Source organism: Capra hircus, chromosome 12 (genome assembly GCF_001704415.2).
Source record: "Capra hircus breed San Clemente chromosome 12, ASM170441v1, whole genome shotgun sequence".
In the NCBI taxonomy this organism is placed as follows: domain Eukaryota; kingdom Metazoa; phylum Chordata; class Mammalia; order Artiodactyla; family Bovidae; genus Capra; species Capra hircus.
In genome coordinates this window covers 60,462,611-60,487,696 of record NC_030819.1, presented here as the reverse complement: position 1 = coordinate 60,487,696, position 25,086 = coordinate 60,462,611, and the positions used below count along the sequence as shown (strand labels likewise).

General features: G+C 33.5%; 1 protein-coding gene across 8 annotated transcripts in view; it reads right to left on the bottom strand.

Moving 5' to 3' along the window:
* The window catches only part of NBEA (neurobeachin), a 667,995-nt gene that overhangs the window by 450,936 nt on the left and 191,973 nt on the right, over positions 1-25,086 (bottom strand). For 6 of the 8 annotated variants that reach the window (XM_018056646.1, XM_018056648.1, XM_018056650.1 and 3 more), the window contains 10 exons: positions 22,275-22,383; positions 20,446-20,527; positions 20,095-20,218; positions 19,056-19,248; positions 16,175-17,185; positions 14,107-14,324; positions 11,736-11,889; positions 5,673-5,681; positions 2,938-3,118; positions 541-671 (listed from right to left, as the gene is read on the bottom strand). In XM_018056646.1, the coding sequence (XP_017912135.1) occupies positions 541-671; positions 2,938-3,118; positions 5,673-5,681; positions 11,736-11,889; positions 14,107-14,324; positions 16,175-17,185; positions 19,056-19,248; positions 20,095-20,218; positions 20,446-20,527; positions 22,275-22,383 (2,212 nt within the window). The remainder of the gene's footprint in view (positions 1-540; positions 672-2,937; positions 3,119-5,672; positions 5,682-11,735; positions 11,890-14,106; positions 14,325-16,174; positions 17,186-19,055; positions 19,249-20,094; positions 20,219-20,445; positions 20,528-22,274; positions 22,384-25,086) is intronic. The other 2 variants (XM_018056647.1, XM_018056653.1) reach the window with 1 other exon arrangement.

Sequence of the window (25,086 nt, the reverse complement as noted above, 5' to 3'; positions counted from 1 at the left end):
TATTCATTTCATGGGCATTCAATAATTTTTGTTGAATGCCATGGGAATTCTATCCCCCAAAGCGTAACCATTTAAAAAGTGCATTATTCATACACTGAACTCGGTGAAAATTTAACTACTGAAGCTAGTAATAGTTAAGAACTTTTCAGTGCTATGAACTGATATAATCTTTATAAGAATCCTATGAATTAGAAATTACTAGACACTTCCTTTGAAAAATGAAAGTGTTAGTTGCTGAGATGTGTCTGACTCTTTGTGACTCAATGGACTGGAGCCCATCAGGCTCCTCTGTCCATGGAATTCTCCAGGCAAGACTACTGGAGTGGATAGCCATTCCCTTCTCCAAGGGATCTTCCCGATCCAGAGACTGAACCCAGAGGTCTGTGCATTGCAGGGCAATTCTTCAGTGTCTGAGCCACCAAGGAACCCTAACAATTTGGAAGAAGAGAAGCCAGCACTGGAGACTCCTTTTCACTTTGTGCTCACAAACTTAAAAAAAAAAAAAGTAAATTATATTTAACTTAGAAAATGTTTAATTACCTTGGAAGCTGCTGTGGCAGTCACACCTTGGGGAGCTTCTTGAAGTTTACTGCTTCCATGGGAAGATTTGTTCCCTCTGTCTCTCTGTCTCTGCCGACATTCTAAACAGTTTCTCACAGCAACACAGCAAACTATTTAAAAAAATGAAAGCATATTATTAATATAAATTGTTGACTCTGATGTTGTTTTTAAAAGTTGCTTGGTTCTATATTTTCTTTCTTTCAACTTTCACCATCCCACTATTGTTCTTAAAATCAACCAGATCAATAAATATTTTTAATTAGAAAATACAGTAATGAAAAGCACACAAAAAAATCCATGTAATTAAAAAAGTGAAAACAAATTACCATAAACTATCAACCAACTCAAGAAACACAACACTACTGGGATATTTGAGGCTCCCAATATATCCTTCCATATTCTATCCCCTTCCATCCTTCAAAATTCTTAAATTTAGGGATTAATTAAAATTAATTAAAAACATACTCATATTTGATGAATTTTTAAAATAATAATTATCTGCCTGTAATTTGACCATCTTAGTGACTATACAGAGCACAGCACCCATTTTAGGCAATAATAACGAGGTACTCCACACAGCCAAGTCTCACAAGTCCCAATATCAACTTGTTTTCATGGTGGCAAAGTCACCTTCATCAAGCAGCATTCAATAATTACATACTCGCTTTCTATTTACTTAATTATTGTAAGAAGCAGCAAAGCATAGTAATAAATAGTACAGATTTTGGAATCAGTCCACATAAACTTGAATCTGGCTTTGCCACTTATGAGCTATGTGATCTTCGGCTAGCTGCTTCAATTACCTGTGCCTCAGTCTCCTCATGTCTAAAATGAGTATAAGCACAGTGACTTCCTTCGAGGACTACCCTGAGGATTAGCCGGATAGATATATGCAAAGTGCTTAGAAGAGTAAACAATACATATTGATACATAATTGTCTGCCTCATTATTACTCACTTATAAAAATTCCCTGTGAATGATAAAAACCAAATCTGCTAAAAATTATCATTTTAAAAATGAAATCAGCAGTAAAACTTAGGAATATATTCAGAAATAAAAGTTCTAAATAACCAAATAAATGCTGTTTTTAAGATATTCAGGCATTAAAAATATTTCTCTTTCTCACAAAGCTCAATCTGTCAGCTATTATTAAATACCAATGGAAATGTCCATATGCCCCACAGTAAATAATCCTACACCTCTTGGCTGAAGTTATCCATAAGATCAATCTTTCCCTAATAGGATATGAAATGATTTGTCACAGGAAATACAAAATAGCAGTAAAAAGTAGATTTATCCCACCATTCTTAAATCAAGCACTTATTCCTTTCTTGGCTCAGAAACTTGTACCCTGAAGATTTTTACCTAACTTTTTAAATAATGGGTGAAAAGAATACATGTCAAGAACATCCTATCAAATGCCTTACTTTTTCATATCCTCCCTGTTCCCACTCTAAGGCAAGTATGAAAACAGTAGCCATTTTTGACTGAAAACAGTTGTCTGGTCCCCTGTAAAGACTAAACAGTAAAATTAAATTTTGCCTTTATAAAAGGTAAAAGATGTAAGAATGAATACTGCCTAAGGAATTGGTCAAATTTACCAAGAGTTTTGAGGGCTAAATTTCATTTATAACACAAGATAGCAACAAAAAAATCAAAGCTATAGTAACATCTACTAGTATTAAATGTTCATTCTGAAAAACAGTGAGACTGGCATAGTTAATTTTATCCTTTAGCATTGTTTATAAAACTACACTATTGGTTTTCTGATGTATTTTATTTGTGGGCCCAGGATAACTGGCCTGTGTATTCGTTTACAGAAAAAAAAAAAAGAATTCATAAATGGATTTACATTAAAATCACTCCAATTAAAGATGCTACTGTCCTACCGATTTTGAAAGAGCCTCAAAATATATTCGACATCGACTTTATTTCAAATTTCATTGTTGTTCAGTTGCTAAGTTGTGTCCAACTCTGCAACCCCACCGATGGTAGCATGCCAGACTTTCCCATCCTTTACTCTCTCCCAGTGTGCTCAAATTCACAGTCCATTAAGTCAGGATACTATCTAACCATCTCAATCCTCTGCAGCTCCCTTCTCCTTTTGTCTTCAATCTTTCCCAGCATCATGGTCTTTTTCAGTGAGTCAGCTCTTCACATCAGGTGGCCAAAGAGCTAGAACTTCAGCTTCAAATTAGAATCCATTAAAGATTTATTCCATGAAATCTCCAATGTGATGATATTATATATTTTTTAATTTAGTAATTCTATATTACATAATCAAATTGTATCACTGATACTTTATGTATCACAGAATATCAAAAAATAATCTGTAGGTAATTATTTAACATGCACCATTATTCTTAACAGACTTACCTAGCCTTAGGCACTGTCGCATTAAACCTCCAGAAGACATGTTTTTTTCAGCTTCAATCTCACTAAAATTTAGAGAGCTGGCAAATACAAGTACATCAACCATAGCCATCAATCGGCTGAGGAAAGTTACTGCTGTTTCAGCTGACATGCCTTGTGTCACTTCAATATTTTCCAATTCCGTCTTTAAAGAAGTAGATATAAATCTTGTTTAAAATTTGGAAATATAATACATGCACATACATGCTGCAGCTTAATAGTAGTTTAGTATATTTATATTTTGTAAACAAAATAAGTTATAAATCATAAAGTAATTTCATGTAGTATGAGTTGATTATCAAGTTTATTAGCTTAGCTATGAATTAACTTCAAATAAAGAAAAAATTTATTTTTAAAATCAATGTTAGATTTAAATATCATTACCTGTAAACACTACATTCCAAACTTAAGATCATTTTATAAAGACACTTAGAAATAATCAATGTAAATATTTATACTGGTTTTGTTCTATTTTAAGTTTGTTAACAAAGACATACAACTCATATTTCTTTCCTAAAATCCTCATTATTTGTAAAAATATGCTAATTTTTCTTTCCTATGAATGTATGATAATAGGAAAGATATATGGCACTTTCATTTGATATCAAAGGGAGACAACTGTCAACGGTCCAATTAGAATATATAATAATTTCTTATCCATTTCAGAATAAATGAGTAAGAAACCACTAGGTACCTTGTATGAGTAACAAAATCTAGGGTAAAAATACTCAAGATCATGAATTCCTCTACCACTATTAATCAGTGACACTAGCAATGAGAAGAATCAGTAGCATTTTAGACTGGCAAAGCTGTACTTTCACTGAAATATTGTCTATGCTAAAATATAATTTTCTGCTTTGGAAGGAAATGGTACAAGGTATTCTGTTTTGTAAGATATATAACTTTGCATCGCAATAGCAGTATTTCTTATTTTTCATTGTATGTTGTATAAGATTTTAATTATTTTGGTTCATTATGATGCTGCTGCTGCTAAGTCACTTTAGTTGTGTCTGACTCTGCGTGACCTCAGAGACAGCAGCCCACCAGGCTCCGCTGTCCCTGGGATTCTCCAGGCAAGAACACTGGAGTGGGTTGCCATTTCCTTCTCCAATGCATGAAAGTGAAAAGTGAAAGTGAAGCTACTCAGTCATGTCTGACTCTTAGCAACCCCATGACTGCAGCCTACCAGGCTTCTACAGCCATGGGATTTTCCAGGCAAGAGTACTGGAGTGGGTTGCCATTGCCTTCTCCTGGTTCATTATCACTAGGCCTCATTTTCTCAGTGCCTCAAAAGCAGAGAAAAGTAAGGAATACTTTAGAAATAAAAAATACTACTGTTTAAATCATCTGAAAATGGGCAAGCTAGCCATACTGATTAACTTTACTTTTTCACCAATGATAAATTCAACTACAAAGTAAGCATGTATTATAGGTATCTGCTCCTATTTAATGCTCCATTTGACATTATTCACACCCATCATTCTACACAGACATACACTCACTCACATTAACAGGGAAATATTAGCAGGAAACACATTAAAAAACAACATCTTCAACACTTCTTGTTTAAAACATGGGTAAGAAAAATGATAGCTAACTAGAGCAAGCACTTATATAACTAAACAATAATAAATGGGGTATAAAAAGAACAACCTTTATCCCTTCCATTTAACATCAAAATATTGTTAAAACATTTCCTCTAAGAGTAGCTTGGAAATAGACAATTGTTTTTCAACTATTGATTTGTAACATTATGCCAATTCAGCTTTTATGGCCTAAAGAAATGATTAATTTCATTACTAGGATGTTTCTAAAAATAAAGATTCATTATTTGCTAGCACTACACTGATATACAGCATCATTTCATAGCATGAATTAAAAATGTTATCATAATACAATAAAGGCAAAAAATGAAATTTTATATAAAACTTCCTTTTAAAATCTCAGTTATTAACATAATGGAATGGAAGATCTGGGTATTGATTAGGCCTATTAAGCATTCTGAAAACTTTCAAAATATTAGAATTTTAGGATATCTATATACATGGATTCTCAAAGAAATTTATCATTTTGAATTAGGAAAATTATGGGAAATCTAACTTATTTTATTAATTAATGATTTTATTTTGAAGTCTTTTAGAGTCTATAAATTATAAACATCAAAATATTCAATATTAAATTAATAAATTATGTAGAGACATTATAAAAGCATTATTAACCATTCATGAAATTTGTCAAACTGCTATTTTTGACTAAACAAAATAAAATTTTAAAATAATAAGTATTCTTAACACAACTAATAACCTAAAAGGAAGTTCCCATTAATTCCAATAAACATCATAATATAGATCTAAAAATAAAGAACATCCACATATGATTATTATTAAATCTTAATATATATTCTATCCAATTTTCTTTCAGTGGCACCAGTTAAAATCTGATGGTACATATGACTGAAATATTATTGTTTTCATTATACTATGCCAGTTTAGTCTAAAGATTAGTGTGAATAATAAAACAGTAATTCATCAGTGCATTGAGAAAATAACCCTCCAGTGAATCTTTCAAATATACCAAAAATATGCCTAATGTTAAAGATGGTATGGAAACTCAAAATATAATCAAGTCAAAAATTTCATAAATAAGCAAAAATAAAATTTAAAACTGAAAACCTGAAAAATTACTAAAGTAATACTAACCTTAGAACCCTGGACATGCATTAGACAAAACAGACAACAGACCAAAAAAAGTACAAGAAAAGAAAATCATTAAAATTAAATGAAAATACAATGTAAAATTGAAACACAAAATAATATATTAAAAATAATATTTGATTATTTTATTAAAAGCAAAAATACTCAGAAGAGATATTCATTTTATAAATTACATATGATTAAGATTAAATATCAAATAGACTTCTTCTTATTTTTTCCATTAGAGTAACTTCCCAAATAATACATATGTAAATAAAGTTCATATATTATAAATATGCAAATTCTATTTTACAAAATAAATATCTTTTCCTAAAAAATGACCAAGGAAACATTTCAATAAACAAACTAACATAATGTCTCTGTAAAAGCCCTAACTTACTATTAGTTTAAGCAGAAATGACTTAGAAAAATAAACTATACCAATACCTTCTAAAATTTTCATTAAGGAATCATGCTATTTTGTTTCCTAAAATATTTGGAGCCCTTCTTATAGAACAAAATCTCCAGGAATTAGTAAGATAGTAAAATATTTGAGTAATTCTAACTTAAAAACTACTCTCCTTTGCTAGAAAAGAACTTACTGATACACTAAACAAAACTGTATGTGAACTGAGATAATCACAGAGACTTTGTACCAAGTTTCAGAGTATTACTAAGAATTATATTCAGGATATTTAAAAAAAACTGGATAGAATTAAGTTTCATGATAAAGTCAACAAACTGTTCTTAATCTTTGATTTTTGACATTATATATAGGCATAAATTTCTAAACACTATTTTCAAAGAGTGGGTGCTGTGCTATGCTTAGTCACTCAGTCAATTCCAACTCTTTCCTATCACATGGACTGTAGCCAACCTGGCTACTCTGTCCATGGGATTCTCCAGGCAAGAATACTGGAATGGGTAGCTATTCCTTCCTCCAGGCAATCTTCCTGACTCTGGGATGGAACCAGGTCTCTTGCACTGCAGGTGGATTCTTTGCCGTCTGAGTACAGGAGAACATTTAAAAGCATTCTGAGAATACTGAAGTATAGTGTTGTGAGATAAACAAAACAAAAAAATTATTAGTGGTTTTTCCAAATTTATTAGCTACATTTTCTAATAATGGTAAGAAAAGGTAAAACTGAAACTAAGTCCTTATCCTTATTTTTTGCCAGAAATGGTTGCTTTTCATTCTTATGATTATAAAACTATTAGGAAAGGCAGAAATATCAGTCTTTATCATTTTTCTGTAACAGAGACTGAAACTGAATGAAATTCTAAACATTCAGTACGGTTGACCAAAATGGTTGACCACAACCATGAAGTGATTATGCAATTTGTAGCTGATTTATGCTCTTTGTTTATCTTCAATTTTTCCCTCCAATTCCTTGCTTTCATTCATGACCAACTTGGAACAAAGTGTAGAAAATAAGTGAGAGGATTCAACTGACTAGTGATAGAAACATTAACTTCAAGATCTCAAGAACAGTCAACAAAATAATGTAGGGTAAGTTGATTCAGTTGTGTCCAACTCTTTGCAACCCTATGGACTGTGGCCCACCAGGCTCCTCCCTCTGTCCCTGGGATGAACTCTCTAGGCAAGAATACTGGAGTGGGTTGCCATTTCCTCCTCCGGTGGATCTTCCCAACCAAGGGATTGAACCTGCGTCTCTTATGTCTCCTACATTGGCTGGCAGGTTCTTTGCCACTAGAGCCACCTGGGAAGCCCAAACAAAAATAATGCTCCTTCCCAAAACCAGACTAGTCAAGCTACATACTAAGAGTTTTAAATTTTTTTAGCTGACTATTTAAGTTCAACTATTGTTCCAATTTGAAGACTTGCAACTATTTTTGTAACTTACTTTCTGCGCTACGTAACATTTTACATAATCTAGATAAAACGGAAACTCCAATATTCGTCAAGTTCAAGGTGTCAGTATAACACAAATAATGTATATCTATACTTTTTTTCCTTAAAGTTTCCACTGAAGTACTTCTCTAGAAGTAGGATTAAGCAGCTGAAATTTTTTCATGTGATGACACTACAACAGCAATACACAAATGCTATCCTTAGTATGAGTTATGGTATTCATATAAGGTCTCCGGGCAGAAAATAGACCACGTCTGTACCAATGCCATGGAGACAGCAGACGAAACGATTACACCATTTCACTTTTTGCTGTCAAAAGTGGATCACCCATAATAAGTAACATGGCTCAAATATCCTATTTTAAACTTCAGAATTCTACATTTGACAGGCTTGTTTTGTAAACGGGAAGATCATTCTATCATGATACAATTCTGAATAAAAAGCTCCAAAAGGAAGTAAAAGAGGGAAACATTTAGGAAGAGCCTTCTCCATCTAGTGACATTACCTAACTTAAGTGTCACAAGTTCCTGTAGGGTAAGTAAAATTAGCACTGTGAAAATGAAGAAATTTAGGCTGACATCATATCTAGTAAGTGGTAGAAGCCAGGTTAAAATACAGATTTATCTTATGCTAGAATGCAAATGCCTTCAGTTATATCCTAACTGAAAAAAAAATCATGTATGAATCTCATTGATTGTTAGAAAACAAGCTTGTTTTTGATGAAAAGGAGTAAATTACTTGAGATACACACTTATACTGAGAAATAGAAAAGGTATCTTCCTGGGTTGAGCTTTTAATAGCGATTTATAAAGAATACTTAGCATTCTACTTATCCATTCAAAATTGCATACAATTTCAATACTAGATGTGCAAAATGCTAAAAAAATTTAGTTGGTTGCATGTGAAAAAGTTACGTATCTTCTAACAAAACATAATGACCACAATATTCAGTGAATTTGTTGAAATTAGCTTTGATAAATGCTCATTAAGTCAAATGCAAGCTCTTATTTAATAGGAAACCTGGATTTATCTTACACTCTAACTACTAAATTTTAACGAATTAATTTAATGCTTTACACTGAAACATTATACTATGGATTTGTATTTTAGGTCAAAATGGTGCTGTAAGTCAGTGGTCAGCAACCTAGGACCCACAAATCAAATATAAATACAGTTTTATTGAAATACATTCACATTTATTCCTCTGTGTTATGACATATGTCTGCTTTTGCAAACAGCAGATTTAAGTAGTCAGACAGACAATACATAGCCCCCAAAACCAAAAATATTTATTACTTGATCATTTATCAACCACTGCATACCAATATTACTCATACTTATTCCTTAGATACATATCTGTATATAATACATGAGTATTTCTAAAAACTCCACAAACCTAAACAATGTTACAGATCATTCAAACATTAGTTTCAAATGTCTCTATCTCTCTCATATATCTAGTATTGAAATTCTAGGGCATCCATGACAATGCTTCTCCCTTTGGTAACCTGCATATTGACAATGTTTCCTTTTTGACTTATTCCATCCAGAATTATCTTTCAGCTTTATATATTAATATTTTAAATCAAATTTAAAGAAAGTTAACACAACATTGTAAATCAACTACACTCCAATAAAGATTTCTTTATAAATCTAAGTAAAAAGCTCCATGTCTTTAGTTTCAATTACTTCCTTTATTCAACCTCCTCCTTGCTCACTTTTTTCCACTATTACATTAAAATTTTTAGCAAGAGAATTAGGCAATCAAGCAACAGAAAACATTATTCAAAATTGGCACCAACCATGTTTTCTCCCAGTAGGAAGTGGGAGAAAAGGTTCTTGATATTTCTTTTAAGGAAGCAATTCATTCAAAGAATATAAAGTTAGCTATGGTGTAGAAGCAGTGAAGTGAAGTGAAGTGAAGTCGCTCAGTCGTGTCCGACTCTTTGCGACCCCATGGACTGTAGCCTATCAGGCTCCTCCGTCCGTGGGATTTTCCAAGCAAGAGTGCTGGAGTGGATTGCCTTTTCCTTCTCCAGGGGACTTTCCCGACCCAGGAATCGAACCTGGGTCTCCCGCATTGCGGGCAGATGCTTTCTGGTGGGAGCCATCAGGGAAGCCCATAGAAGCAGGCACAGGTGCAATCAGTTAATCAGCCAAAATAGCAGAAATACAGAGACAGAGACAATGAAGAAAAGTTTCTACAATTGAATGAATTCCAAAATCTACTGAAGACAGTCTAAAGAAATAAGTACTGTAGTTTTAACTTCTGAACTATGGTAGTTATAACTGTACAGGTAATAATTTTGAAAGTCAAAATATCAGTATCTTTATTATACATTCATTATAAAATAAAAAATGAGAAAATTTGGGTAGTATATTATTTAATTCATAATGTTTATTAACACTTTATTCATTCTTTTCTCTATCTTGATGGAGATCTTCTAGTTTAGAAAACTCATAAATATTTCAAATCTATAAAACTTTTCTTATCTACTGCTAATTTTATATAAAGATCACTTCTGTTCTACAGAAATTTTAAAACAATATTATACTTTAAAGCAAATTTCAATATAACTTTTAAAAATTTCCTGATAACAATGATAATATATAAACATAAAAAAAGTATATGATGGAGAAAAATCCCAGGATGAAACATTAAGTAAATCTTCAATGGATAGAAGAGACAAAAACCTCTTCCTGTCTCAATATTAGCATGTATTCTTAACATCACATGCAACTCTTAATTTACCAGAATTTGGTATAAGTCAGGAGAGGAAATCAGAGATGAAAGAGAAGGGATGGTATGTTACAGGATACCTGCACCCTTCACATACCATTAGCTATTTTCCTTCCTGATTCTGTTTCCTTCGTCAGCTGCTAGTTTCATGAAGGCCCTAATTAGGATCTGTTCTGTTGCACTCCCTCCTGAACTAGCCTTCTTGCCTTTGGAGACTCTTGAATAAATTCATGGATGAAAGAGAAATGTATGTGTGAGGCAGAAGTGTGCTGAGGCTGTATACACTCTTTCGCTGCTAATATTCAGGTTTCGGTGCTGCTTCAGGGACAATGACAAAGGGAGAGTGAGAAAAAGAGTCACGTAGAAAAAGCTTGTTAATGATGGAATAAAACCAGGGATCAGTTTGGAAACACTGCCTCAACAAGTAAAAGACATCCTAGTAAAATGGCAAGTTTCTCTCTGGAAAAGTGATCTGTTTTGGGCTTAAGGATGAACTTCCAATATGGCAGGAAGAACACAGATATTAATATGAGAAGTATATTCTCCCCCATCTGATCAATTAGCTATGGAGCTTGTTTTTCAAAATATGAATCAGAGATATATTTTTAAATGACAACTAAAACACTGAATTATTTATCTATTATATGTTAAATGACATATAAATAACATTGAATATCTTTCAACTTATGTTAATAGATTTTGATGTCTTACAAAGAAAAAGTCTATATTTTAAAAAAATAAATGCTGAACCACAAAATCGTGTCAGATAAAAATTCTAAAAGATGTCATATGACTAACATAAAGTTCTTTGAGATTTTTAAGAATTACCATATTTTTCAAGTATAGAAAATGTTATGACATTTATAGTTTTTCTATTTGAGGTACCTAAATTTTAAGTAAGCAACACTCTAAGAATTCATCTGATTCTCTTTTTGAAGCAAACTACTGGCTTTGAGATTAAATCTCAAAGAATAGAAATATAAAACTACTATCTATAGCTTAAAATCACATTTAAAGCTAATCATATGAGACTGAATATTTAAAGATGACTTTTTCCTATTTTAGATGCATGACTCTATTACATGATAAATACATACTTGTACTCCAAAATCCAAGATTTACAGAACAAGAATTTTAACAGTTTATTTTAATGTAGATTTGAAGAGATAAACTATGAGAAAATAAAGTTAAACCATTTATGGTTATAGCTCTTCCTAAGTTACATTCATCAGAATTATCAGATAAATATTTTCATAAGTACACACAGCTGAAACCCAACACTGACAATTAAAAGAAGTGAGAATATAAATGTACGTAATTTCAAATTATATGGTTACAAACTTTTGTCAGGTGAACAAGACTTGTTAAAATTCATATTTATAGGATAGAACGCCACTGACATGCTCTGATAATGTAATTATAAAACATAACCACTAGATGGAGTCAAAGTACTTACAGTTGGTGATGTAGCAGCAGAGAGCAAAGGTAGAATTCCTCCACAAGCAATGATGATGTTGTCTACCATTTGGGAAATGAGGTGAATTGTGTTATGTACAAAAATAATATTTTCATTGCTATTGACAAAATCCATCACAGACTTTGTGGAATGGCTAAAATAGCAGAAAAACAAAAACAAACAAACATTTCTTTGGTTTAAGAATAAAAAGTTTACAACTTATGTTTAATGTCCTTTTTAAAGTGAAAAATAAGAGCTAGGCAAATTTAAAATGGAGTCATTAAAAAAGAAAATAATTTACAACAATTGAGATGTCATATTACCAAAACCAGCATTCATCTCATCATGGATTTTTTGTGAGTCCAAGCATATTAACTTTATAATTTGTTTCTGCTTAAAACACTACAGTGTCCTAACTCGATTCAAAGACACATGACTAGGTCAATGAATTTGGCTGAAACATTTATTTTTGCCAAAAGCTAGTTGTTTGGTATTGAAAAGCAGAGGAAGTGGATAGTTAGCTGTAAAACTGTTTTATCACCAGACCGCAGCTCCAGCTTTGACCAGACATATTGAAAACATATACTGCTAGTCACAGAAGTTACATGATAGGGTAGTATAAATGAGTCAGTAAAAATTCAAGTACTTAATAAAAAATGGAAAAAGTCAGCAGTGCAGCTTTGCCATACAAAACATACAATACAGATTCCCAGAAAAATACACGCAGTGCTTCAGTTTGTCAAGTCAAGAATATGAACTATTCTCTAACAGAAAAAATTTTGCTCCATGATCAAATTTAAGTCAATGTTTTCTCCTGTCCTAAAAACTAAAGTGCTATCTATCTTTTAAACTTTTAAAAAATTTTGTTAAATTACACAAAATTATGTCTGGGGAATTTTATGAGAGTTCATGAAATAAAGCACTGAAAGACACACACAGTATGTTAAGAGAAGGAAAGTTGAGTATCACTCACTCAGTGGCTACTAAAATATAACAGGTAGTAAATTATACAATGTCTCTCCACACACTGATACTCATGTTAACAGTAATGTATTTCATGGTATGCCAGTCTCCTTATTTACCATAGCATAAGTAGACTGAAGACAAATTAACCAAATAAAATCAGAACTAAAAACTGTCTATGGCAGACACTGATTACTTCTGTAAAGTTATTTCTTTTTCCCTGCTAATGTAATCTAGATTTTGTTCTATTGCTGAGCTACATCAGGTACAAGAAAGATTGGTTTCACCACAGCTACTGTGTTTGTGAGCAGCTAAAAACACAGCTACTGTGTTTGTCGAGGCCAATCATTATAATCCCATTCCTGTCTGCTGGTAACTGACTTAGAGAAAGCATATGATCCAGCTGACATATGAGATATCAATAGGGAATTTCATGAGGGGATTCACTTAGAAAAAGTAGATGAACAGAAAAGGAGGAAGTGGAGGAGAAGAAAAAGGAGAGAGAATGGAAGGAAGAGGAAGGAAGAATGGGGTGAGAGCCGCAGTAGAAGAGTCCTGCCTTCTAGTTGAGGGAAGTTTCCTAGGATGAACTGATCCTGGGAGCTGAAGCAACCACCTTGAATCTTCGAAGGGTAACCAAGAAAAGCAAAGGAAGTTATTGCGTGCTGAGAATATTGTGCCACTGATTTTTTGAATCGCTGATGGTAGGGTATTGCTATGTACAGCCATCCGCTTCCTAATTTATCTGCATAAACATACGACATTCCAAAACTGATTAATTTGTGGCATATGTGCTATTACAAAATAAAACTGGAAGTGAGGCAAGGTAATTTTAACATTCATGCAGGCTTTGTTTTCTATTTTAGAATTTATTCAATTTATTTAAACTGAAAAACATAAAACAACTCAACTTTTTTATGTTGTTTTCTTTCAGTGATTATATCTGAAACAATGTCCACTTACCACTTAAACAGTACAAGCTCTAAAAATGTCATAAGTGATTTTAAAATTTTAGCACTATGTGTTAAATCTTATTACCAAGAATAAATGTAGTATATGACATTAATTTTAAAATTAAAAGATAAAAATGTAGAAATTTATCTGAACCAATATTGAACCTTTGTTTTATTCTCTTTTGTATATAGAATAGGCGATGCCAGATTTTAAAGTTTTGCTTTTTAATTAATTTAAGCCTAAATTCTTGATTAGTTTTTAATGTGAACCACCCCAGGTCATAACTCTTATGAAAATATTTATGTTTCAACAGAAACTTCAATATTCTTTTTAATACATTTGTGAGATTTTTAATGATGTAATTTACTTAATAATCAGGTGATTCCACTAATCTAAAATAGTCATATTTTTCCCACTGAAAGTAGTCTTATTTACAGAAAAGAAACATTTCTACCTCCTCCAAACATGTACATCTGTTTCTAATGCAAATAGCAAATCGGTGAGAAGTCGCTGGTGCATTGGAGACCATTTAAACTCAGGAATACGAAACATTGTAGTGCGTGGACCTGGGCTGAACTGGCGCCTCTGTTCCTCCGTCATTGGCATTCCTCGAAATCCTAAATCAACTCGGAGATCTCTGTCTTGTTGTGTGATAGACCGACCCTGAACAGCCTAGAGATGGAAAAGATGGACTTTTGTATAGTGCAAAAGAAATGAAAACAGTTAAGTACAGTTAAGTGAGCCAAGCTTTTGCATATGACTTCAATAGGTTAGTATATCTGCTTTTATCAATCACCTGGTAATTGCTTGCACAGGAGCTTTTCTGACAAGAAAAGGATACTATTATTATTTTTATTCTATTGTGTTTCAGAAACTAGGCAAGGCAATCCAATACTTAAGTTTAACATCAAAGTTCATGCTGAAAACTAGGTCCTCTTTAGCCCTCTTTGAGTCTTTACATTAGACCACATTCCTTCTTTATGAAAGTGAGCAAATACTCAGAGTGAAAAATACTGGATATATATAATCAACTAATTATAATCAGAAATACAAGATTAAAAGAAATATTACTTGAACAGATTCAAGTTAACTTCAAAGTGTATTTCACTTACAATATTTCAACTGAGAAAAACAAATGCCTTTTATAATTTAGAAAACCAGACAAAGGTCTGTGAACTCAGAATGAAAACCAGGCAAACCTAGTATTATTAGGCTCAGTAAACAATGTACCATGGTTTCCTTTATTTTAAACTTGGGCTTAATTTAGCATTTTCATTCCTCTGCTAATTATCATGGTAGCACAACTGCCACAAAAATAGAAACTGGCAGTATTTAACAGAAAATAAATAAAAATACCTTTTCCACATACAGAATATATTTTCAAAGATTCTTATTTGAATACAAAGACACTAGTGAGGTACAGTGTACTCTCTCTACCGTAATGCTAATGGACACATGCTAAATTATTCTTTGATGATATTAAAAGGTAAACGGAAAACCCAGGCAACAGCAACAAAAACCAAGTCACTAAGGGTAAAAGCTTCTTCAGCTCTTAAACATAAGGTATTATTTAGTGGCAAGTATGTACTCAAAGCTCAACAATTAAAATTCACATCAGAAAACATCATCTGTTTCTAGCTTTAGTATGGTGAGGCCCAACTGCAGCACTAACATTTCCTTACTACCAAGCCTGAGTGTCTAATTTTCTCATACAAATCCCCATACATGTGGCTATAAGGAAAACTCACTGCTAGTAATTGCAAATTTTCTCAGCCATGTTGTCCACCTCACAGGGCTGCTGTGAGGATTAAATCTGAAAACATACGGCTCAGTGCCTGGAACACAGGTGAAAGTCGCTCAGTAGTGTCTGAAGACTCTTTGTGACCCCATGGACTGTAGTCCATGGAATTCTCCAGGCCACAATACTAGAGTGGGTAGCCTTTCCCTTCTCCAGGGGATCTTCCCAACCCAGGATTCAGACCAGGTCTCCCGCAATGCAGGCTAATTCTTTACCTGCTAAGCCACAAGGGAAGCCCAGAACATAGTAAGCACTTGATAAATAACAGTTCCCTTTTCCCTTTTCTGTTCATTTCATTTATCAGCTTAATATGGACTCCAAGTCCTCTTCTCTATAATTCATAGAACAGGGTTGGACTTGAAGCTTAAAAGGTTAAAATTAATCAAGTATTCAGAATGAAAATCTTGAGTACAAATGTGTAAACGTAGTTGTAGAGACCTTAAAGGTCTTATTTCAATCTGGCACAAGCTCTTGTACCGTATGAGAAAATTCAGGCCCAGAGAGGTTGAGCAAAGTTACACACACAGAACGTGGTAGAGGTGGATATATGATTCAGATATTTTGAATTTATTTTATAATGTAAACCACATCACTAAATTCTATAAATTATTATTCTACCATAATTGAATATAAACATGGTGTGACTGGTAAGAAATTACTCTACTTTGGTACTAACAACTCCGTATGTCTTCAATGAATTTTGAGCACATGTAGGGTAACTTACTTGCGTCGTGGTGGTGGTCTGGATTTTACGGATTTCCTTTCCTGACTCTTTGCCATCGTCAGATCTCTCAGTGTCTGAAATTATACTTCCTGCATCAACGTTTGGTACAATTTTGCTACCAGAAGATTCCGTTTCCAGCGTCGTAGCGGTCATTTCAGCATATTCTAACCCTTTAGATGATGATGTTAAGTCTCTGTCAGAAATACCACTCATTCCGTCTGAAGTTGTATGAATTTTGAACTCTTTTTCTTCTATTATACTTGATGTACAAGTCAAGTCAACACTACCAGTCATGTGAGCAAGCAATCCAAGATCATCACCAAGATGTACTTGAGTGTCCTGAATATTTGGAATAATGTGATTGCTAGAAAGTTCAGGAAGGAGTTTCTCCTCCTGCTTGGGTATTTTATCAAAGAGAAATGATGTGCTACTGTTGGGAAGTTCATCCTTCTCATCCGCTAATGTTATCAATGGACCATTATCCTTTTCTTCATTTTTTTTAATAATACCAACACTTCCATGTACATTGTTCTGGAGTTTCTCAACAGCAGCACTATACACATTATCCAACAAAGACTCAACCTCCACAAGAGCACCATTCTCTCCACCTACTAAAGTCTCTGGTGATAAATCCATATCATCAAGCTTCACTTCTGTTGCTTCCACTTTCTCTGCTTTTATATCAACTAAAAGATCATGTACTTCCACATGCACACCACTTCCTGGTCTATCTGAATTTCCAAGAATATCATCGGGCACTTTTGTTGACATGAGCAAGTCTCTCGTGTCTGTGCTGACAGGGTAATCTGTCTCACTTTCTGGGCTCTGGCTTTGTGAGAGATCCTCTATCTCTCGAATTTCCATTCCACCTTTTGCTCCTGTTGTCTGTGATGAGAGACCAGAGATGGTGCTCACATTTCCCTTCTTTCCCTTTTTAATGTTCTCCTCCTCTTGTCTCTGATATTCTTCATACATTTTGGCTAGGTATTCCTTATGTGCTTCATAAGTGACCTTAGAAATGGGTAAAGAAAACACTTAAAGGCACTTTTGTACATGTTAAAATTTTAAAAATGATATAAAATTATAATAGCAAAAATGGTATCAGTAATTTTAAGGTATCAAATATATATTAATAACCCTAAGACAAATGCTTAAGTTCATCAGGTAATTAGAATATCATCAAAATAGTCATATATGACTTATTATATGATTTGTCAACACGCAGGTAAACTAGCATTAAAGATTTAAATAAAATGATATCTTTAAGTGAAGTATTTTAATGTTACCCCAGTTAATATGCCAGCTGAACTCCTACATATTTCATTTATTTGAGCTAAAACAGAACTGGCTAATAATACACAATATCCAAAGTACCATGGTGTGTGTGTATGTGTGAGAGTGTGTGTGTTTTAGCCACTCAGTCATGTCCAACTCTTTGCAGCCCCATGGACTGCAGCCAGCCAGGTTCCTCTGTCCATGGGATTTCCCAGGCAAGAACACTGAAGTGGGTTGCCATTTCCTTCTCCAGGGGATCTTTCCCACCCAGGGATCGAACCCAGGTCTCCTTCACTGCAGGCAGATTCTTTACTGTCTGAGCCATCAGGGAAGCCCCAAAGTACTGTTACTACTATTACTATATATTACTTTAAAAAAGAAAAAAAGGTGTGTCTATTGCAACAAGTGAGGTAAAAAAAATTACACATATTTATAAATATATAGTTATAAAATGTTAAAACACTGCATCTTTATATAGACTACTTTGATACTTTATATAGTCTTGTTTAGGAATAATCAGTACACAGTGTAGCTAGAAATAATATATATTTCTCACACAAAGACTTGCAGTGTGTTTCCCCATAAAATACTATTATCAAACTTATTAATGCAATGATGAAAATGAGGTGCTGATATATTATAAAATATAACTTTATAACAGAAATAAAGGTCTTTAAAATTTTTAACGTTTAAAATCCTGTAGACACATATGGTGTTAATTTATATTTCAAATGACAGTATAATAGAATTTAAGGTTGAGATCTTGCTTTGAGGATTATCTTAATATAAAACCCCTTTTTTTACAGGAAAAAAAAATCAAGTCTCCAAAGTAGGGCTTAGCAAACTATGGCCCATGGATCAAATCTGCTTATTTCCTGTTTAGAATACAGCCATGTTCAAACTTTACATACTGTCTATGGTTATTTTCACAATGCATGACAGAGCTGAGTAGTTGCATTAGAGGATGCAAGGGATGAAATGAGTTTCCTAATGCCACAAAATTGAACTGTGGCAGAGATTGGATCAAAAGCCAACTTCTGACACCTATGCTTTTCCTATGACACCACCACATGATGAGAAATCTTAACTGAACTTCTGTACTCTAATATGTACATATTCTAAATTTTAATTCACTACTTCCTTTTCCCCAAAATCAGACAATATTTAAAATATAAACAAACATTGATTCTTAGGATTAAAAATAAAGATAATTCAATTAACAACAACACTAAACTTCAGTACTTTAAATGTATTTATTATTCACTTAAAAACAGTTTCCAATTTAGAAAGGCTTAAAAAGTATATATCAGACTCTGTTTCATGAAACATTCTTATAAGACCCAGCACAGATGTTAGACTTAAAAGACTCAGACATAAGTTCCCAGATATCCTATAAAACATATGTGGGGGTCGCATCTAGAGTGTAAAATTTAATTATAACAGGACCCCTAAAATAGAGAGAAAAACAGAAACAACAGAAAGAAAATTGTGATAAAGGAATCAGCCATAATGCAAGATGCCCACAAGATGGCGCCAAGAGAGTGTTTACAGACATTTAATACACAGCTGAAACCCTGGTGATGTAAAATGTTAAATCCCTTGTTACCTTGGAATGAGCTATTGAGAGTGTATCCACCCAGACTCTCCAGCCTCCCCATTCATATTTTATGGCATGATACAAAAGAATCCGGAAGATATTGTAGACCATCTCTGTGATCTTCTGTTCCTCAGAATTTTTAGGATTGATATAGCCAAGAGAAAACATCCAATCTTGCCACACTGAACACTGCAATAAGCATCTTGTTGGGGGTGGCGGGGGGGATAGAAACTCATTAAAAATTTTTAGATTATATTAGAATTTACTATTTGAGATAAATAGCAAAAATATGATCTGACTTAGGTAAATCAAAGTATACAGTTATTCTGTACATTTAATATTCTAACCTGGAATGACTTTCTCCATTTTTCTACATAGATAAATCCATATTATAATTTAAAACTGCTTTCCTGACACTTCCAGTTAGTTATTGTTTCCCTACTCCCTCATCACATGTAGTACTCACAATACACTTAACATATGATAAATTAATCATCATTTCACTGTTATCTTTCCCACTAAACTGTGCCAAATACAATGTACACCAAGATAACCTGTGCAGCATAGTGCTTTACATATGGCAGACATTCAATCAATATTTGATAAATTTAACTCATGCAGGAACCGTGGTTCCAAACTGTACCCCATGTCCTAGCCAACCAATTTAAAAATACATAACAATAATCAGTTATTAGACCACCTTAAGAAAAACATAGATGATCTGAGCAAATCCAACATAATTTCACTTAAAGTATTGTTGGTGGTAGACAATGACCAGGAAAAGGAATTGTACATTTTAAATAAGGGGTTTGGGGTATGTATATTCCTATATATAATTAAAATGTATTACCCATAAAGTTAAATAAAATTATATAAAAATAAATAAAAGTATGCAAACTATATCAGAGACATAAATGCCTTTTCTAATGATTGAAAGCATTAGCAATATAGGATATGTAAATTTTTCTTTGCAAGAGACTGAAAATAATGGAGAGAAAATAAGATTAGTTATGGGATAAAGCTTTGTAATTGTATTCAAACTACTCACCTTCTATTTTCTCGGCTGTTACTGAAAAGTTTTATCATATCAGATAAAAATAAACGACGAACTTCCATGAGTTCTGCACTTGGTGTAGAGTTTTTCAACAAAGTTGCCACCACTTTAAGAATCACTGAAAACAAATAAAAGTTACAGTAAAGACTTATAATTGCATCATATTTTCTGCTCAAACAGTATTTACTGATTTTCAACTAAATGCTTAGCATGATGGTAGGCGAGTTGTAAATGTCATAAGTTAAACTATAAATGCCATACCGACTCAGGTGGTTGGGAAAAGTTTTGATTTAGTTTCACATGTTACCATGTTACTACTGCATTAAAGAATTGCTCTTTGCTCACTTGGATTCTGAATTTTCACTGTAGAATCTGGCTCTGGATGCGGTTTGTGTACAACTTGAGTACATACTTGCTCTGTCAAAATCTGAAAGACAGAATTTGAATTTCATTTAGAAAATAAATTCATAATTGCAAATTATAGATATACAGAGAATCTGCAAAAAATGTCTATTTGTTCAAATCAAAAGAAATATATCTTTTAAAGGGTCTTCCAGTAAATTCCACATACTTCTAAACTCTTTTAACTCTATAGTCTTCAAATTTTGTTTGTTACAGATACAGACAAAAGTAAAGCCAGTATCTATAGAAGGAAAGATTCATTAGGAATTCCAAGAACGAATTGTTTGAAATCACTTTTCAGTGCACATCTTTAAAACATTTAAATTGGGGACTGTAAACATCTGACTGTTATTTTGTCATTAAAAAAAAAAAAAACTTAGAAAATCAGTAAATAAGAAAATAATGACTGAGCCTGGATTGCCTCAAATGAAGAACGATAAAGAAAAAAATCTTTATAAAAAATGTGGCTCATTGTCATTAACCAATGAGGTGTTTGTTTTTTTAAGTTTTAATTAATTTATTTATCTTTGGCTGCACTGGGTGTTTGTTGCTGCACGTGGGCTTTCTCTAGTTGGGGTACGCAGGGGCTACTCTTCGTTGTGGTGCGTGGGCTTATTCCGGTGCTTCTTTTGTTACAGAGCATGGGCTCTAGGTGCCCAGACTTCAGGAGTTGTAGCCCATGGGCCCTAGAATGTAGGCTCAGGACCTGTGGGGCATGGGCTTAGATATTCTAGGACCAGGGATCAAACCCATGTCTCTGGCACTGTAAGGCAATTCTTAACCACTGGACCACCAGGGAAGTCCCCCAATGAGTTTTTTTTGTTAAACTTCTTTTAAGTAACAGGAAATTACCAAAGCTGACCATATAAAGGAAAGACAGAATTCTAAAACATTTACTGACTTTTCTACTAGCACCCAAGCTCTATGAGTGCAGGATTCCTATACATCCTTTTCACTGCTACATTCCTAGCAATTAGCAAAGTGCCTAACACACTGCCCATAGTCAATAAACATCTGTCACAGTAAAGAATGAATAATCATATATAAATTATGCATATATGATTTTTCACTGTATTTTAGGCTATACCCTGTGTCTACCTTTTTTCTTGCATATATTAAAAAACCCAATGAAATTATATTTAATAATGATATTACTTTATATTATGACTTAATTTCATGACTTAGGTTAACACACAGAGTTTTGAATGAAACTTTTTAAATAGTTCAACCTAAAGTCATATAGAAAACTTTGAGGAAACTATACAAGTTACTTGAGAGCTTAGTTATACACAGCTACTTATAAAAGTTGAGGATGGAGAGTAAAATAATCAAGAGACAGGGATGGATGGCCCTTTCAAATCAGAAAAAGATCATGGCATCCAGCAGTGGCATTAAGAAGATAGGACATTTACTTAAGTATACTATAAATGTGTATTGAAAAGGTACTGACTGAAAATTAAAAATAACCTACTATTATTAAAATAATAAATATAGGGCACAAGCATCCTTGTCTTCACTCCCATATTTTTATTGAAACAAACACTTTGTTGTATAAATACTCAAAGAAAAGGCATAGGCACAACATAGGAAGACTGGTAAATAATTGCACAAGGATATGTTTTAAAACAAAGTTTTAAAAATGTAACTATGCATTCATTATTTTTTAAGAATTACTACCTTTTTAGATTAAATGACGAACTACTATTTCAATCACATAGAGAGCTTCCACTGCATACGTTTAAAAGTCTCATCACACATTTAAAAAATTTTACCTCATAAAGTGTGTTGTATGTGGTCACAGTCACAGTGTTTGTGTGCAACATCAGCCTTTCTCCAAGAAGAGTGAAAAGGCTGTGGGTATGCATGATTTCAACTTTTCTTCTGAAGAAAAAGGGGGAAAAACATAATACTATTAAACACACTGGATTTTCTAACCATATGGCTTTCAGGGTAAGTAGTAAAATCTATAAGCAGATACAGAATTACAGAAGTGGTTATGTTTACTAACTTTCATCTTCTAAAATAAATGACAGTTTATAGCATAGCTGCCTTCTAAATTACCAGAACTACTACTAAAACACTTCTCAAAACATCTGCACAAACTGAAATGTTAGGTATACAAATTACAAAATATTATATAAATGTTGACAGCCGTAATTTTCAAATTTCTAATAACTATTTAGGAGTTATTTTATTATGCTAAATCATTGGTTTCCCTTAACACATACAGCACAAAGTTTTCAAAGCCTTTCTGTCCAAATTCTATGAAATAATCTATGTAAAACTTTAATAACAAAAATTTCAAATTATGGTTAAAAATGAATACAAAGCGATTTGGCAGAAGTAAAGGAAACTCATTACTGCTTGTATTTGTGGCTCATTTAACTGCTCCTCCAACAAATCCATACCTAGAATTTTTGTTGTTGCTCAGTTGCTAAGTCGTGTCCAACTCTGCAACCTCATGGACTGCAGCACACCTCTATTAGACACCTCCTGGAACACCTGGCTTGAGCCCAGGGAATTACTACTCACCTCTCATTCACATCACTTTCTTACAGGTCTGGATCTGGATCTTCTTGGTTCTCAACCCTCAGTATTTCATTTCTTACACTGATTTTCCTTGTTGTTTGGATTTGGCAACTATGACATAAACTGACTAGATAATCACCAAACTTTTGTTCTTTTTTTCCTGAGCCCATAGCTGTACTGTAATTCTAGTCTCTATTGCAGCTAGGTGTGGCCTCTAAACTGAGTTCTAGTCAATGGAATTTGAGCAGAAAGTTTGTGGGTCAATTTTAGGTCTAGGCCACAGAAAAAACTCTTCCCCAGAGAAGCAACACAGAAGCTTTAAGATAAGGATGAAGAGGTACCAGATGAAAGGAGCATCACTTGCAGAAATCACCTACTGAGGATACCTACTTGGCTCTTAAGTGAATAAAAAAGAAACTACTAGTGTGGTAAGTTACTAAAACTTCACTGTCTGTAACAGGAGCTTTTGCCATCTTAATATAGAAATCAAATAATGAACAATTTATCTGGACACCAGTCACCAGGAAATCCTCTTCCATTAGCCTTCTAACTCTACAATACACAACACAAAAGAGGTAGGACAGCTGATACCCTCAACTCAATCCTCCTCAGCCCAGAAGGGGAAACAGCAGCTAGGGCAAGTGTCTAATGGGTGTTTGCAAAACAAATAAGACTGGGAAGTCAAATAGTTGTATGTATGTCACGACAGATGGATATTACAGGATTACCAAGGGGGAGACTTTGGTCTCTTCCAACTCAAGCCACACCTAACGAAAGGAAGTCAGGCACTTTCATTTGTATCTGGTCAGGAAAACACAAATGCCAATATATATCCCTTGATATATCTTTTTGATACACAGAACTGGTTAAATTAGGCTATCTGAAATTTAGGGCAATCTCTTAACTGTGACACTACAATTTCAACTACTAAAGAAATGCATGCTTTCTTGATTATCTTCTACAGTGTAAATGCTTATTCAGGAGCTTAATTTCAATTCTTCGGGGGACTTGAAGAATATTGTGTTTACACCAGGGAAGAGATGAGGCAGCTTCCTCTTGCAGTTTCCTTTAAAACAATGCTCACCAACAAATGCTGCTGCATGGCAGTCAAGATAAAGCCAAAAATGGCGTTCATCATTTCATGCATAAAGCGGGTACACTGGCTCTATAAATCACATGATTTTGTTTCACATAGGACTTCTAAGGAAAGACCCAACTCTATGCATTCAGTTCATCAGCAATGCATGAGGACTGCATTGTGGTTCTGCTTTTATTCAAACCAAATTATCTTCTATTTTTCATTGTGATTTCTTTTTATACACAGGAGTTATTTACAAGTGTGGTATTTACTTCCTCTAGCAATTTCACAAACCTTGTGATGAAAACATTTTCTTGTGGTGAAATCTATTCTCTTAGAAACTTTCAAATATACAATAAAGTATTGTTAACTATAGTGACCATACTGTACACTTCATCCCCAGACCCCATTTACCTTACAACTGGAAGCTTATACCTTTTAACCTCATCCACTCATTTCTCTTAGTCTCTACCCTGCAGGTGTGGGAAGCACCACATTTGTTCTCTATGGATGAGATGGCAGAGTATTTGTCTTTTCTGTCTGACTTATTTCACTTAGTATAGAGCCCTCAAGATACATCCAAGTTGTGCCATATGACAGGACAGCTTTATTTTTATGACTGGGTAATATTCCACTTTATAAATAAAAAAAAACAGGGAAATCTATAGCCTAACTATCCACGTTTTCTTTATCTATTCATCCACAGATCAACATTTAGGCTGTTTCCATCTCCTGGCTATTTGCAAATAATGCTGTAATGAATATAGGGTACAGAAATCTCTTTGAGATTCTGATTTTAATCCCATTGTATATAGATTCCCAAAAGTGACATCACTGGACCATATGGTAGTTCTACTTTTAATTTTTTTGAAGAGTCTCCATTATGTTTTCCATAGTGGATGCACTGACTTATATTCACATTAACAGTGCACATGGACTGTTTTCTTTTGTGTCTCTTACCCTTTTGATAACAGTCA